Source organism: Tamandua tetradactyla, chromosome 9 (genome assembly GCF_023851605.1).
Source record: "Tamandua tetradactyla isolate mTamTet1 chromosome 9, mTamTet1.pri, whole genome shotgun sequence".
Classification (NCBI taxonomy): Eukaryota; Metazoa; Chordata; class Mammalia; order Pilosa; family Myrmecophagidae; genus Tamandua; species Tamandua tetradactyla.
This window is the reverse complement of record NC_135335.1, coordinates 117,863,980-117,881,318: the sequence shown is the minus strand read 5'-3', so window position 1 is coordinate 117,881,318 and position 17,339 is coordinate 117,863,980. Positions and strand designations below refer to the sequence as shown.

Here is a 17,339-nt window from a genome sequence, read left to right as displayed (position 1 = left end):
GAAAAACTGAAGCGATTAAAGCCAGCCTACAACCTCTCCTCTGATTCAACAATGCCCCCAGCAGGAAGACTCTGCTGAAGTGAAAGGTTTTGCATCACTTTATGCTGGCAGGACCCACAGACAAACAAGCACCACATACTGGGCAGGACAGGAAAAAGACAGAGTCTAGAGGCTTCATAGGAAAGTTCATCAACCTGCTGGGTCTCACCCTCAGGGAAAATGGATGCAGGTGACTCTTTCCTCCTGAGAGGGGGTCAGTCTGATCTGGGAAAAATCAGACTGGGGTCTATAATATCTAAGTAGAACCTCCTAAGGGGTTAAAAAAAAAAAGGCATCATACAAGCAGGGCAAGAAAAAGAAAACAAGAACTGAGAAATTCTGATTTAAACAAAACCTATGCAAGAGGTCTAGAATAAGCTGAACTGAATGTCAAAGAACAGATAGACAACAAAGTCATTCAGCAAGAAAGTGCTAGGTAATAAAGTGAAAACAATCTCCAGAATAAACAGACTAAGGAAACTAAATATCTAGACAACAGCAAAAAGTAACAAATCATACTAGGAAAAGTGAACATATGGCACAATCAAAGGAACAAACAAACAATTCATATGAGATACAGGAGTTGAAACAATTAATTCAGGATGTTTGAACAGACATAGAAAATCTCATTAAAAAATCAAATCATCAAATTGAGGGAGTATATAAAGTAGGCAAGGGACAAATAAAAAGAGGAAATGGAAAGTCTGAAAAATAAACCACAGGACTTCTGGGAATAAAAGGCATAGAAGAGGTGAAAAAAAAAAAACAATGGAAACCTACAGTGTTAGATTTCAAGGAGCAGAAGATAGGATTAGTGAACTGGAGGGCAAGACATCTGAAATCTGACAAACAAAAGAAAATATAGGGAAAAGAATGGAAAAATATGATCAGGGAATTGAATGACAACATGAAACACATGAATATATGTGTTGTGGAGAAGAAAAGGGAAAAGGAGGAGAAAAACTAACTAATTATCACTGAAGATTTCCCAACTCTTATGAAAGACATAATAGTACAGATCCAAGAACTGCAGTGTACCCCAAACAGAATAACAGATCCAAAACACACACTCCAAGACACTTACTAATCAGAATGTCAGATATCAGAGAGAAAGAGAAAATTCTGAAAGCAACAAGAGAAAAGCAATCTGTGAAATGCAAGAGAAGCCCAATAAGACTATGCATAGATTTCTGAGCAGAAACCATGGAGATGAGAAGACAGTGGTATGATATCTTTAAAATACTGAAAGAGAAAAACTGCCAACTAAGAATTCTATATCCAGCAAAATTGTCCTTCAAAAATGAGGGGGAAAATAAAACATTTTCAGCCAAAAAATCACTGGGAAAATTTGTGACCAAGAGACCACCTCAGCAAGAAATACTAAAGGGACTATTATAGACAGATAGGAAAAGATAGGAGAGAGAGCTGTGGAGAAAAGTGTAGAAATGAAGACTATCAGTAAAGGTAAAAAGAAGAAAAACTAGATATGACTTGTAAAATCCAAATAACAAAATGGCAAAAGTACTGCCCTTACAATAATAACACTAAATGTTAATGGATTAAAGTCCCCAATCAAAAGGCATAGTCTACCAGAATGCATTAAAAATCAGGACCCATCTTTATCCTGTCCACACTTTAGACTCCAGGATAAATATAGATTGAAAATAAAAGGTTGGGAAAACATATTTCATGCAAACAACAATCAGAAAAGAACAGGAGTAGTTATGCTAATATACAACAAATTAGAATTAAAATGTAAAACAAAAGAGACAAGGAAGGACACTATGTATTAATAAAAGGAATAATTCAACAGGAAGATATAATACTCATATGTATTTACGCACCAAGCCAAGTGCTCCAAAATACATGAAGGAAACACTGAAAAGAGAAATAGACACATCTACCATAATAGTTGGAGACTTCAATTCCCCACTCTCATCAATGGACAAAAAGTCTAGACAGAGGATCAACAGAGAAACAGAGAATTTGAATAATACAATAAATGAGCTAGACTTAACAGACCTTTACAGAACATTACACTCCACAACAGCAGGATACACATTTTTTTAAATGCTCATGGATCATTCTCAAGGATAGATTATATGCTGCTCTATCACAAAGAAAGTCTCAATAAATTTTAAAAGATTGAAATCGTACAAAACACTTTCTCGGATCATAAAGGAATGAAGTTGGAAATCAATAATAGGCAGAGGGCCAGAAATTCACAAATATATGGACCTCAACAACACACTCTTAAACAACCAGTGAGTCATGGAAGAAATTACAAGAGAAATCAGTAAATATCTCAAGGCAAATGAAAATGAAACCACAACATATCAAAATTTATGGGAGGCAGCAAAGGCAGTGGTAAGAGGGAAATGTATTGCCCTAAATGCCTATACCAAAAAAGAAGAGCAAAAATCAAGGAATTAATCCGTTCACTTGGAGAACTAGAGAAAGAACAGGAAAGCAACCCCAAAGCAAGCAAAAGTAAAGAAACAACAAAACGTAGAGCAGAAATAAATGAAATTGAGGACATGAAAACAATCGAGAAAATGAACAAAAACCAAAAGTTGGTTCTATGAGAAAATCAATAAAATTGATGGACCGTTAGCAAGGTTGACAAAAAGAAGAAGAGAGAGGACGCAAATAAATAAAATCAGAAACTGAAAGGAGATATAACCACTAACCCCCAAAAATAAAGGAGGTAATGAGAGGATACTATGAACAACTTTATGCTAATAAATTAGACAGTGTAGATGAAATGGACAATACTGACTACAGAATAAAAAGACGACTTCAACAAACCAATTACAAGTAAAGAAACTGAATCAGTTATTAAGAATCTCTCCAAAAAGAAAAGTCCTGGACCAGATGGCTTCACATGTGAATTCTACCAAACATTCAAGAAAGAATTAGTACCAATCCAGCTCAAACTCTTCAAAAAAACTGAAGAGAAGGGAAGGCTACCTAACTCATGCTGTGAAGCCAGCATCACACTCAAACCAGGCAGACAAAAAATACTACAAGAAAAGAAAATTGCAGAAAATTAATTCTCTCTAATGAATATAGATGCAAAAATCCTCAACAAAATTCTTGCAAATCAAATCTGGCAGTGCTACAAAGGAATTATAACCATGACCAAGTAAGACTCATCCCAGATATGCAAGGATGGTTCAACATAAGAAAATCAATTAGAGGAGGAGCCAATATGACGGCTTAGCAAGGTATGGGATTTAGTTCATCCTCCAGAACAGCTACTAAATAACCAGGAACAATACAGAACAGCTCCTGGGGCCACGTCAGTGATGGGACACAGAGTGTACCCCAGTCTGGACCAGCTGGACCAGCTGCAAGCCCCCCTAGAATCGTGAGTTACCCAAGCCACAGTAGCTGGCGCCCCTCCACCACAGGCTGCTTTCCAGAGGGGAAATGTGGGGGGCCAGGAGCAATCAATCAAGCCCAAGCAGGGAAAGTCCCCACAACATTGGGGCGGAATGTCCCCAAGAGTTAAACAATAACCAATGTTAGGAAACTGAGAGAATGGGATGTGTTTTGGCAACAGCTAACGGCATTTTTCTGCTTCTATGATATGCTTGCTTGCTAGCCACTGCAAAACCACAACATAATTTTGGCCTTGATAAGCACAGCTTGAAAATCTCTAGGTGCTGCTCTCTGAATCTTCCTTCTCGGAAGTTTCTGAGGCAGTCGCCGGCCGGCTAATAAAGACTCCAAATTGGCTTGCAGTTTTGAATTATATGGTCTCTCTTTCAGTGCATCCCACAACAGGAAAGGAAAGAAACTTTACCAGCAACAGGAGCTGAGCACAACTAAGCTTCAAGTGTGGAATTAATCCAAAAATTCTGACTACTAAAAATAGGCCGCTAGCTCAGGTGAACCTGGTCAAAGCGAGGGTTGCTGATTTTTGCCCTAGCACTAAGGGAGCAGCACTGATGGAAAAAGAAAAAAAAAAAAAGAAACAAAGGTTTTATGGCTGTGTTTCTATGGAGGCTTGGCTGTCTTTGGATATAGCGGCAGAGTTTCTCAGGCTGCAACTGCCCCAGGCATAGGCAGAAACAAGCTTCTTTGAGAGCTTGTCTGGAGCTGGTGCCTCCCCCAGGGGAGGGGTGAGGCCCAACTCAGGTGGAACCCTCCCTCAAGGAATTCAGACACCAGGGCTTGGTAATTTGAAGCCATTATAACCAGGCTATAACCTCTCCTCTCCACCATGCCCCCAGCAGGGAGAGTCTGTCAAAGTTAAAGGTACCGCATCACCTTATGCTGGTGGGACCTGCAGGCAGAAAAGTGCCACATACTGCGCAGGATGAGAAAAACAGTCCAGAGACTTCACAGGAAAGTCTTTCAAACTGCTGGGTCTCACCCTCAGGGAAAACTGACGCAGGTGACTCTTTCCTCCTGACAGGAGGCCAGTTTGGTCTGGGAAAACTCAGCTGGGGTCTATAATACCTAAGTGGACCCCCAAAGGGTGGGGGAGGGAAAAGGCACCATACAGGCAGGGCAAGAAACAAGAAAACAAAAACTGAAAAATTCTCCTAGAAAACAAAACCTAAGCTACAGGTCCAGAAAAAGCTGAACTGAATGTCAAAGAACAGACAGACAACAAATTCATCCAGCAAGAAAACCCTAGGTAAAAGAAGTGAAAACAGTCTCCAGAATAAACTAATTAAGGGAATTAAACACGTAGACACCAGCAAAAAATAACAAATCACACTAGGAAAACTGAAGATATGGCCCAATCAAAGGAACAAACCAACAATTCAAATGAGATACAGGAGTTGAAACAATTAATTCAGAATGTACGAACAGACATGGAAAACCTCACCAAAAATCAAATCAATGCATTGAGGGAGGATATAAAGAAGGCAAGGAATGAACAAAAAGAAGAAATCAAAAGTCTGAAAAAACAAATCACAGAACTTATGGGAATGAAAGGCACAGTAGAAGAGATGAAAAAAACAATGGAAACCTACAATGTTAGATGTCAAGAGGCAGAAGATAGGATTAGTGAATTGGAGGATGGAACATCTGAAATCCAACAAGCAAAAGAAAATATAGGGGGAAAAATGGAAAAATACGAGCAGGGACTCAGGGAATTGAATGGCAATGTTAAGCACACAAATATACAGGCTTTGGGTGTCCCAGAAGGAGAAGAGAAGGGAAAAGGAGGAGAAAAACTAATGGAGGAAATTATCACTCAAAATTTCCTAACTCTTATGAAAGACTTAAAATTACAGATCCAAGAAGTGCAGCATACCCCAAAGAGAATAAATCCAAATAGACATACTCCAAGACACTTACTAATCAGAATGTCAGCGGTCAAAGAGAAAGAGAGAATCTTGAAAGCAGCAAGAGAAGAGCAATCCATCACATACAAGGGAAGCCCAATAAGACTATGCACAGATTTCTCAGCAGAAACCATGGAGGTGAGAAGACAGTGGGATGATATATTTAAATTACTAAAAGAGAAAAACTGCCAACCAAGAATCCTATATCCAGCAAAATTGTCCTTCAAAAATGAGGGAGAAACTAAAACATTTTCAGACAAAAAATCACTGAGAGAATTTGTGACCAAGAGACCGACTCTGCAAGAAATACTAAAGGGAGCCCTAGAGACAGATACAAGAAGACAGAAGAAAGAGGTGTGGAGAAGAGTGTAGAAAGGAAGACTTATGAGTAAAGGTAAAAAGAAGAAAATCAGACATGACATACAAGTCCAAAAGGCAAAAGGGTAGAAGAAAGTACTACCCATACAGTAATAACATTGAATGTTAACGGATTAAACTCCCCAATCAAAAGACATAGACTGGCAGAATGGATTAAAAAACAGGACTTATTTATATGCTGTCTACAGGAAACACACCTTAGACCCAAGGATAAACATAGGTTGAAAGTGAAAGGTTGGGAAAAGATATGTCATGCAAATAACAATCAGAAAAGAGCAGGAGTAGCTATACTAATAGCCAACAAATTAGACTTCAAATGCAAAACAGTTAAAAGAGACAAAGAAGAATATTATGTATGAATAAAAGGAACAATTCAGCAAGAAGACATAACAATCATAAATATTTATGCACTGAGCCACAATGCTCGAAAATACATGCAGAAAACACTGAAAAGAGAAACAGACACATCTACCATAATAGTTGGAGACTTCAATTCACCACTCTCATCAATGGACAGAACATCTAGACAGAGGATCAATAAAGAAACAAGAGAATTTGAATAATACAATAAATGAGCTAGACTTAACAGAGATTTATAGAACATTACTCTCCACAACAGCAGGAAACACCTTTTTCTCAAGTGCTCATGGATCATTCTCAAGAATAGACCATATGCTGGGTCACAAAGCAAGTTTCAATAAATTTAAAAAGATTGAAATCATACAAAACACTTCCTTAAATCATAAGGGAATGAAGTTGGAAATCAATAATAGGCAGAGTGCCAGAAAATTCACAAATAGATGGAGGCCCAACAACACACTCTTAAACCACCAGTGGGGTCAAGGAAGAAATGACAAGAGAAATCAGTAAATATCTCGAGGCAAATGAAAATGAAAACACAACATATCAAAACTTATGGGAGGCAGCAAAGGCAGTGGTAAGAGGGAAATTTATTGCCCTAAATGCCTATATCAAAAAAGAAGAAAGGGTAAAAATCGAGGAATTAATTGTCCACTTGGAAGAACTAGAGAAAGAACAGCAGACTAACTCCAAAGCAAGCAAAATGAAAGAAATAATGAAGATTAGAGCAGAAATAAATGAAATTGAGAACATGAAAACAATTGAGAAAATCAATAAAACCAGAAGCTGGTTTTATGAGAAAATGAATAAGATTGATGGACCCTTATCAAAACTGACAAAAAGAAGAAGAGAGAGGATGCACACAAATAAGATCAGAAATGGAAGAGGAGACATAACCACTGACCCCACAGAAATAAAGAAAGTAATGACAGGATACAATGTACAACTTTATGTTAATAAACACAACAATATAGATGAAATGGGGAAGTTTCAAGAAAGGCATGAACAACCAACAATGACTCGAGAAGAAATACACAACCTCAACAAACCAATAACAAGTAAAGAAATTGAATCAGTCATTAAGAAGCTCCCCAAATAGAAAAGCCCAGGACCATATGGCTTCACATGTGAATTCTACCAAACATTCCAGAAAGAACTAGTAACAATCCTGCTCAAACTCTTCAAAAAACTTGAAGAGGAGAGAAAGCTACCTAACTCATTCTACGAAGCCAACATCACCCTCATACCAAAGCCAGACAAAGATATTACAAAAAAAGAAAACTACAGACCAATCTCTCTAATGAATATAGATGCAAAAATCCTCAACAAAATTCTAGAAAATAGAATCCAGCAACACATTAAAGAAATTATACATCATGACCAAGTAGGATTCATCCCAGGTATGCAAGGATAGTTCAAAATAAGAAAATCAATTAATGTAATACACCTTATCAACAGATCAAAGCAGAAAATCCACATGATCATCTCGATTGATGCAGAAAAGGCATTTGACAAAATTCAACATCCTTTCCTGTTGAAAACACTTCAAAGGATAGGAATAGAAGGGAACTTCCTCAAAATGATAAAGGGAATATATGAAAAACCCACAGCTAACATCATCCTCAATGGGGAAAAACTGAAAACTTTCCCCTTAAGATCAAGAACAAGGCAAGGATGTCCACTATCACCATTGTTATTCAACATTGTGTTGGAAGTTCTAGTCAAAGCAATTAGACAAGAAAAAGAAATACAAGGCATCAAAACTGGAAAGGAAGAAGTAAAACTCTCACTGTTTGCAGATGATATGATACCATATGTTGAAAAGCCTGAAAAATCCACAGCAAAACTATTAGAGCTAATAAATGAGGACAGCAAAGTGGCAGGTTACAAGATCAACACTTGAAAATCTGAAGTGTTTCTATACACTAGTAATGAACAATCTGAGGGGTAAATCAAGAAAAGAATTCCATTTACTATTGCAACCAAAAGAATAAAATACTTAGGAATAAATTTAGCTAAAGAGACAAAAGACCTATACAAAGAAAACTACAAGAAATTGTTAAAAGAAATCACAGAGAGTGGGGAGAAATTTAACCTCCCCAAGTCGAATTCTTAATGTTCTCACAAGCAGTGTGGACAACCAAAGCTACAGGCTGAGCCCCCAGACTTGGGGTTTGTTCATATGAAACTTAACCCCACAAAGGACAGGTCAAGTCTACTTAAAATTTAGGCCTAAGAGTCACCCCCAAGAGAGCCTCTTTTGTTGCTCAGATATGGCCTTTCCCTCCAGCCAACATGATGAGCAGTCTCACCACCCTCCCCCTCTCTGCGTGGGACATGACTTCCAGGGGTGTGGACCTTCCTGGCAACGTGGGACAGAGATCCTGGAATGAGCTGAGACTCAGCATCAAGGGTCTGAGAAAAACCCTAGAATGAGCTGAGAATTAACATCAAGGGATTGAGAGAACCTTCTCGACCAAAAGGGGGAAAAGTGAAATGAGACAAAGTGTCAATGGCTGAGAGATTCCAAACAGAGTCAAGAGGTTATCCTGGAGGTTATTCTTACACATTAAGTAGATATCACCTTGTTGTTCAAGATGTAGTGAAGAGGCTGGAGGCAACTGCCTGAAAATGTAGAGCTGTGTTCCAGTAGCCATGTTTCTTGATGATGATTGAACAATGATATAGCTTTCACAATGTGACTCTGTGAATGTGAAAACCTTGTGTCTGATGCTCCTTTTATCTACCATATCAACAAAAGAGTAGAACATATGGAATAAAAATAAATAATAGGGGGAACAAACGTTAAATTTAGTTTGAAATGCTAGTGGTAAATGAAAGCGAGGGGTAAGGGGTATGGTATGTATAATTTTTTTTTCTCTATTATCATTTTATTTCTTTTTCTGTTGTCTTTTTCTTTTTCTAAAGCGATGCAAATGTTCTAAGAAATGATGAATATGCAACTATGTGATGATATTAAGAATTATTGATTATATATGTAGAATGGAATGATATCTTATTGTTTTGTTTGTTTGTTGTTAATTTTTTTTTATTAATAAAAAAAAAAGAAATCACAGAAGACCTAAATAGATGGAAGGGTATTCCGTGTTCATGAATTGGAAGACTAAATATAGATAAGATGTCAATTCTACCTAAAGAGATTTATAGGTTGACTGCAATACCAATTAAAATCCCAAAAACTCATCGAAGGGTGGGCCACGGTAGCTCTGCAGGCAAGAATGCTTGCCTGCCATGCCAGAGGACCTGGGTTCGATTCCCAGTACCTGCCCATGTTAAAAAAAAAAAAATGTTTTTGCATGAAGAGCAAAGGAATGTCAATATTGCAGGGTGTTGAAAATAGGTGGTCATTCATATTTTAAAACTTCAACTTCTGTGTGAAACTAAAGTAAGAAGTGTTTATTTGGTTCAAAATTTATATTTTGACTAGTGCATTTCCTAATATAACTCATATGGATAGGTTAATTGAACACCATAATTACATGGATCCTTGAATAGGGCATGAGATTTTGTAGGTTTGTCCAATGTGATGCCCCAATAAATCCCAGAGTGATTTGAACAGTGAATAAAGAAGTATTTGCAAAGTTCCCTTGAGGGAATGGTGAGAAAGGGGGAAAATTCAACTTCCCCATTTGGAGAATCCTGATATTTTCACAAGCAGTGGGGACAGCCAAATCAATAGGCTGAGCCCTCAATCTTGGGGCTTGTTCATATGAAACTTATCCCCACAGAGGATAGGCTAAGCCTATGTAAAATTTGGCGTAAGAGTCACCCCCAGAGAACCTCTTGTTGCTCAGATGTAGCCTCTCTGTCTCAACCAGTACGGCAAGCAAACTCACTGTCCGCCCCCTCTCTATGTGGGACATGATTCCCAGGGGTGTACACCTCCCTGGCAACATGGGATAGAAATCCTAGAATGATCTGGGACTCAGCATTAAGGGACTTAGAAAAATTTCTTAACCAAAAGGGGGAAGAAAGAAATGAGACCAAAAAAAATGTCAGTGGTTGAGAGATTCCAAACAGAGTCAAGAGGTTATCCTGGAGGTTATTCTTATGCATTATACAGAGACCCCTTTTTTAGCTTAAGGTGTATTAGAGGGAAGTGCCTGAAACTGTAGAGCTGTATTCCAGGAGCCATGCTTCTTGAAGATGATTGTACAATGATATAGCTTTTGCAATGTGACTATGTGATTGTGAAAACTGTGCATCTGATGCTCCTTTTATCTAAGGTATGGACAGATGAGTAAAAAATATGGGTTAAAAATAAATAAATAAAAGGGGGAACAAATGGTAAAACAAATTGAGTAGATTGAAATACTAGTGATCAATGAAAGGGAGTGGTAAGGGGTATAGAAAAAAAATAGGGGGAACAAAGGTTAAAATATATTGGTTATATGGAAATACTAGTGGTTAGTGGGGGTGGGTTGCAGATTGTATGTATGAGTTTTTTCTTTTTGTTTCTTTTTCTGTAGTGATGCAGATGTTCTAGAGGATGATCATGGGTGGTGATGATATGAGCCACTGATTGTACACCATGTATGGAATGTTCATATGTTATGTTCATGTTTGTATGTTGTTTTGACTTATCAATTAAAAAATTAAATTTTTTTTAAAAGTTACATAATATATAATGTTGGCCAAGTTAGAGAAAATGAAATCACTTAAGAGGACGATTTTGTAGTTATCTACCAAAATTTACAAAATGTACAAAAACTTGCACTCAGTAATTCCACCTTTAAGTATTTATCATACATGTATTCTTGTACAATGTTCAAAAATATAGATAATGAGCATTATTTCTTAATAGCAAAAGAACTCACCTAAATATCCAACAGGAAGCAAGAGTTATATAAACCATGATATATCAAATGAAATATGTAATTATTCTAAAGAATGAGATAGATCTAAATATGCCGATATGAAATGACTTTCAGAACATATTTTTAAGTTTAAAAAGCAAAGTGAATGAACACATAATTGTCTGCTAGCCAGTAAGTATAGAGCATGGTTGCCAAATCCTGGATGTCTTTAATAGTAAATCAGTATTTCCCTAAAACTATTCTTTAACTCAGAGTGACCATCCCTATTTCAGTGAGATTTTAATGAGATTTCACAGCAAGCACACTAATAAAAATACTCTCAGGGATTTATTAATGCCCAGGATCCATGCCAATTATGTTATACCAGCCTCTTACTTTCAGTAGGGTGCTGGAGCTGGATTGTACCAACAATTGACTTTGAAAGTCAATTGTTAAATATTTAAGGATTTTGTGAGACAGTTGTTACAACATTGATAGGTAGAAATTGGTCGGGTGGGAGTTTTTACACCAAGGAAATCAAAAAACACTACAAATAAGAGCTTTATTGTTTTTGTTTGTTTTATTTTTGAGAGTTGATTTAGCAGCACACCACCACTCTTGATTAAGGGAATTAATGGATTTCTGGGGACCAGAGCTGTTTAATAATGAATCATTTCAGTTATAACCATGGCATTCTACAACTCTAAGTCAGAAATTATCTTGCCCAAGTTAAAATGATTATCTTTTTCTAACACAGTAAAAATTTATTCAAATATATAACTTGCCTACTTATAACAGATATAAATTAACCAAAATTCATATACCTTTCTCCATCATATTCTTCTAGGGAAATTTCTTGAAAACCATCCAAAGGAAATAAATGATGGTAAGACCGTGCCAAATGAGGAGCAGACACCAAAGTAAGACCTAACATATAAAGCAGAAAGACATGTTTAACAGCCCAGTCCTCATAAAGACAATGACTAAAAAGTCAAATGATATAACTTAAATATTCTCAAGTTTCTTTTAAGATTTTAGGCATTCATTTCTTTAGTTTACCTAAGACCATAAAAGGAGATTGCAGGATGGAGTGTGAACTCTGTCACTAAGTGGGACTGTGCAATCTCTCCTAGCCTCTTTTCTTACTTAAATAAAATAAAATGATTCAGTTTTATTAGTTTTACTCTCCATTCTATTTATATATACTTATTTTATGAAAGTTAGGATCTGCAAAAATGCCTGTCAAATCTACTGCACTGCCTTTAAAAAATCTAATTTTTCTACAAAGGAAAAAGAATCAGGAACTCTTCTAGAATGTATATCTATTCTTGGACATACAGTACTAGGCACCAAATGAAATGTTTCTCTGCTCACAAATTAAATTCAGAAATACAAACAGAACTCAACTTACATTTATTTTAAAAGCAAAATAGGAAAGAAATTATTCAAGATTAACTTATTGGCTAATGAATAATAGCTCTTTTCTTACCACAGATTTTACATTCAACAGGAAGCTCACAGTACTTTGCCCTACATTGTGGGCAGAAATAGCCCCCTAATGTTAGTCCTGGTTCAGTATTGCTATCCAAATGCCTGTGGGGGAAAAATACTATTAAAAAGTAACATATAAAGATGTGAATAATTAGAGTTAAAGAAAGCTGAAACTTTAATTTTAAAATCTTGACATTCCATAGTACACCAAAGATGTTCTTATTTTCATGTCATTTTTTTCTCTGTGAATTCTAGTTTTGCATAGTCTCTACTGTTGTCTTTGAATTCAGTCTTTTCTTCTGCAGTGACTAATCCACTGTTATCCCCATCTTAGACACTGCATTCTTTACCTCTAGAAGTTTGCTTTGTTTCTTTTTTATAATTTTTCACATCTCTTATCATGCTCATGTTTTCTTCCACCTTCCTGTACATAATAGAGTATATTTATAATAAGAATTCTTAAAATATTTGCTGCTATTTCCACCAATGATGTTTTTCCTAAGTACGTCTCCACTGATTTTTCTCCTAGTTATAGGTTGTTTTCCTGTTCCTCTGCATGCCTAGTAATTTTTGGTTAGCTACCAGACATTGTGAATTTTGCTTTGCTTTGGGTACTAGATATTTCTGTATTCCTTTAAATATTTGGAGGCTTTGTTCAAGAATATAGTTTAGTTACTTGGAAACAGTTTAATCCATTTGGACCTTGTTTTTAAATTTTGTTAAGTTGATCCAGAACAGTCATTAGTCTAGGGTTAATTTGGTTCCATTACTGTGGGCTCTATTAAACGTCCTCAGTGCTAAGAGGTCCTTCTATAATGACTAGCTAGAAGATAAACTATTCTCAACCTGTGTGAGCTCTGGAGACTGTTCTGTTTGCTCCTTTTCTGTGACTTTCAGTAGTTTTCCTCACATACATGTGCTAATGACTCATGGGGAGCTCTCTGCAGATCTCCAGATAACTCTGTCTCAGTTTGCCAGGGCTGCTATAATAAAGTACTACAAACCAGTTGGACTAAATCTCATGGTTCTGGAAGTTAGAAGCCAAACATCAAGGTATCACCCAGGCCATGCTTCCTGTTAAAGAGGAAAAATTCTTCCATGCCTTTCCCCTAGCTTTGGTGGGTGGCAGCAATCTTGTTCTTTGGCTTGTGGTACAAGTCAATCTCTGCCTCCATCTGTCTTTCCTTCTGTCTTTGTCTTACTGTGTTCAAATTCCCTTTGCTTATAAGGGCACCACTAATATTGGATTAAAGGTCCACGCTAATCCAGTTTAGCCTCATCTCCTTAACCAATAACATCTTCAAAGATCCCATTAACAAAAATGTTCATTTTCACAAGACCAGGGGTTATGACTTGAACATGTCTTTTGGGGGGGCACAATCCAATTCGTAACAAACTCTACAGCTCTTTCCTCTCCAGTACTCTGTTCTGCAGATTCTAGCCATTATAGCCTCCCCAAATTCTGGTCCCTTATACTCAGCAAAATCATCAAGCTCTGTTTGGAACTTGTTTTTAAATTTTGTTAAGTTGATCCAGAACAGTCATTAGTCTGCAGTTGTCCGTGCTGCAACCCGGACAGTCTCTCCAGGCAGAAAGCCAGAGCAATCTTGGAGCCCACCTCACTTGTTTCCCTTTTTCCCGGGATTATTACCTGTTACTGCCTGATTTCCAATGTGGAAAAATCACTGTTTTATATATTTTGTCTAATGTTTTAGTTGTTAAGCCTTCATGGTTGTGGCAGAAGTTACTTTTGATTTTTAAGAACTGCTTTCTTACATTTATATTTGTTTTATAATTATGTGAAATAAAAGCTTCAAAGTCCAAACAAGGTAATCTTTCTTCAAAGTTTCTTTCTTTATACTTCCGTTATTGTTGTTTCTATTAATATAAACAAATATGTATTTATACTCACATCAACCTCTTCCTTAGATGAATGGTAATATATTAGACACTTTTTCCACCTTGCTGTTTTACTTATCCTGAAATAAATATCCTGAAGTAATATATCCTGAAGATTACTCCATAAAATTATAAAGATAGCCCTCATTCCTTTTTACAGCTGTATAGAATGCTTTAAATTATTTTATAATACTTTTTACATTCCAATTTACATTTTTAACTTATAAGTTAGAGGAAGGAAATAAGAACATAAAAAACAATCACTGTGATCACCGATAATTTCAAGGTCTTTACTTACGCCATGCTGAAAGAAGGTTTTGCATCTTGATCAGACAGAGAAGCAACGGTGTGCTGAGGAAATCCTTCATAGAAGAAAATGTGTTATTTTCTTTCTCCAAACAAACAGCAGAATTCTAGGACTAAGAACCTAAAAATGACCCTACCAGAATGGTTGTACAAAAGTACTCTTTCCTACTAAGTATGGAATTGTCATATGACCCCGCAATACCATTGCTAGGTATCTACTCAGAAGACATGTAGGCAAAGATACAAATGGACATTCGCACACCAATGTTTATATCAGCATTATTTACAATTGCCAAGAGATGGAAACAGTCTAAATGTCCATCAACAGATGAGTGGCTAAATAAGCTGTGGTATATGCATACGATGGAATATTCTGAAGCTGTTAAGAAAGAATAAAGTTATGAAATATGTAACAACATGGATGGACCTTGAGGACATAATTGTTCAGTGAGATTAGCCAGAAACTAAGGATAAGTATCGTATGGTCTCACTGATATGAATTAACGTTAGTGGGCGAACTTGGAGAATTTCAGTTAAGAACAGAGGTCACCAGGAGATAGAAATAGTGTAGATATTGGGTAATTGGAACTGAAGGGATACAGACTGTACAATAGGACTGATTGTAAAAATTCAGAAATGGATAGCACAATACTACCTAACTGTAATACAATAATGTTAGAACACCGAATGAAGCTGAATGTGAGAATGATAGAGGGAGGAGGCCTGGGGGCACAAATGAAATCAGAGAGAAAGATAGATGATAAAGACTGAGATGGTATAATCCAGGAATGCCTAGAGTGTATAACGATAGTGATTAAATGAACAAATTTTAAAATGTTTTGCATGAGGAAGAACAAAAGAATGTCAATAATTCAGGGTGTTGAAAATAGATAGTAATTCATATTTTAAAATTTTAACTTACGTGTTAGACTAAAGCAAAAAATATTTATTTGGTACAAAATTTATGTTTTAACTAGTGCATTTCCTAACATAACTTATGTGGATAGCTTAATTGAACACCATAATTACATGGAACCTTTAGTAGGGCATGAGATTTCGTAGGTTTGTCCAGAGTGATGCCTCGATAAATTCCAGAAGGATTTGAACAGTGAATAAAAAAGTATTTGTAAAGTCCCCTTGGGGGAATGGTGAGAAAGGGGGAATATTCAACTTCCCCAAGTGGAGAATTATCGATATTCTCACAAGTACTGGGGACAACCAAAGCAACAGGCTGAGCCCCCAATCTTGGGGTTTCTTCATATGAAACTTAACCCCACAAAGGACAGGCTAAGCCTACTTAAAATTAGGCCTAAGAGTCACCCCCAAGAGAACCTCGTTTGCTGCTCAGATGTGGCCTCTCTCTCTCAGCCTACATGACAAGCAAACTCACTGCCCTCCCCCCTTCTATGTGGGACATGACTCCCAGGGGTGTGGACCTCCCTGGCAACACGGGACAGAAATCCTAGAATGAGCTGGGACTCAACATCAAGGGATTGAGAAAACCTTCTCAATCGAAAGGGGGAAGAGAGAATGAGACAATGTAAAGTGTCAATGGCTGAGAGATGGCAAACAGAGTCCAGAGGTTATCCTGGAGGTTATTCTTATGCATTTAACAGATATCACCTTTTTAGTTAAAGCGTAATGGAGAGGAAGGAGGGAACTCTTTGAAAATGTAGAGCTGTGTTCCAGTAGCCATATTTCTTGAAGATGACTGTATAATGATATAGTTTTCACAATGTGACTGTGATTGTGAAAACCTTGTGTCTGATGCTTCTTTTATCTACCTTATGGACAGATGAGTAAAACATATGGATTAAAAATAAATAAACAATAAGAGGAAAAAATGTTAAAATAAATTTAGTAGATTGAAATGCTAGTGATCAATGAAAGAGAGGGGTAAGGGGTTTGTTTAGTATGTATGAATTTTTTTTCTGTTTTATTTCTTTTTCTGAATTGATGCAAATGTTCTAAGAAATGATCATAATGATGAATATACAGCTATGTGATGAAAGAAAAAACAATGTTCATATTGTATGTTTCGTTATATTAATAAAAATTAAAAATAAAAGTATATCCCTATTTTAAAAAAAAGTACTCTTTCCTGCCTCTTAAATAATGCTTATGATACCATGATGGAACTGAATGTAATTCCAAGTTATAAGAAAAATTAATGGAGGAAATGGGAAAAAGATCTATCCATACACACGACCACTAATTCTAAAGTTCATATCTATACTTCCTAAGTTAAAAACAATGAATAGATGTTTCTTAAAAGGAAAATATTTGGTAATTTTTAAATAGTTTCTGATACAACTGAAGTTGTATCAGAAACTGAAGTTACACAGTCCACTTTCACTTTATATAAGAATACACTTCCATGATTAAAATTTTTGAATGCCAAACCTTTCACAGTTTGTTTTTTGCATATATTTTTACATTCTGAAAACATGTTTAAAGCTGAAACAATAAAAGAAAATTTTCACCACAAAAAATTTAAAATCTATCTTAATATAAAAACAACTAAATAAAAGGTAAATGACCAGTTGAAAAATATTTGTATCATATGATTGAGAAAGGGTTAAAATTCCTAACAGGTACTAAAAAAAATCAATTTGAAGATTAAATTATTAAAAAAAAATAAATGGATTATAAGTTTAAATTAACAACTTTAAAATGGGCAAAGGAAATGCATCAGTAAATCAAAAAAGATTAGCCAACATATCTAAAATGTACTGAATGCTTA

The 17,339-nt window shown here is 36.2% G+C and overlaps 1 protein-coding gene across 12 annotated transcripts in view; it reads right to left on the bottom strand.

Annotated features, from left to right (window-relative positions):
* Positions 1 to 17,339, bottom strand: part of LOC143647413 (general transcription factor IIH subunit 2) — a 53,916-nt gene that overhangs the window by 7,812 nt on the left and 28,765 nt on the right. For all 12 annotated transcript variants that reach the window (XM_077117437.1, XM_077117440.1, XM_077117444.1 and 9 more), the window contains 3 exons: positions 14,589 to 14,652; positions 12,390 to 12,493; positions 11,725 to 11,827 (listed from right to left, as the gene is read on the bottom strand). In XM_077117437.1, the coding sequence (XP_076973552.1) occupies positions 11,725 to 11,827; positions 12,390 to 12,493; positions 14,589 to 14,652 (271 nt within the window). The remainder of the gene's footprint in view (positions 1 to 11,724; positions 11,828 to 12,389; positions 12,494 to 14,588; positions 14,653 to 17,339) is intronic.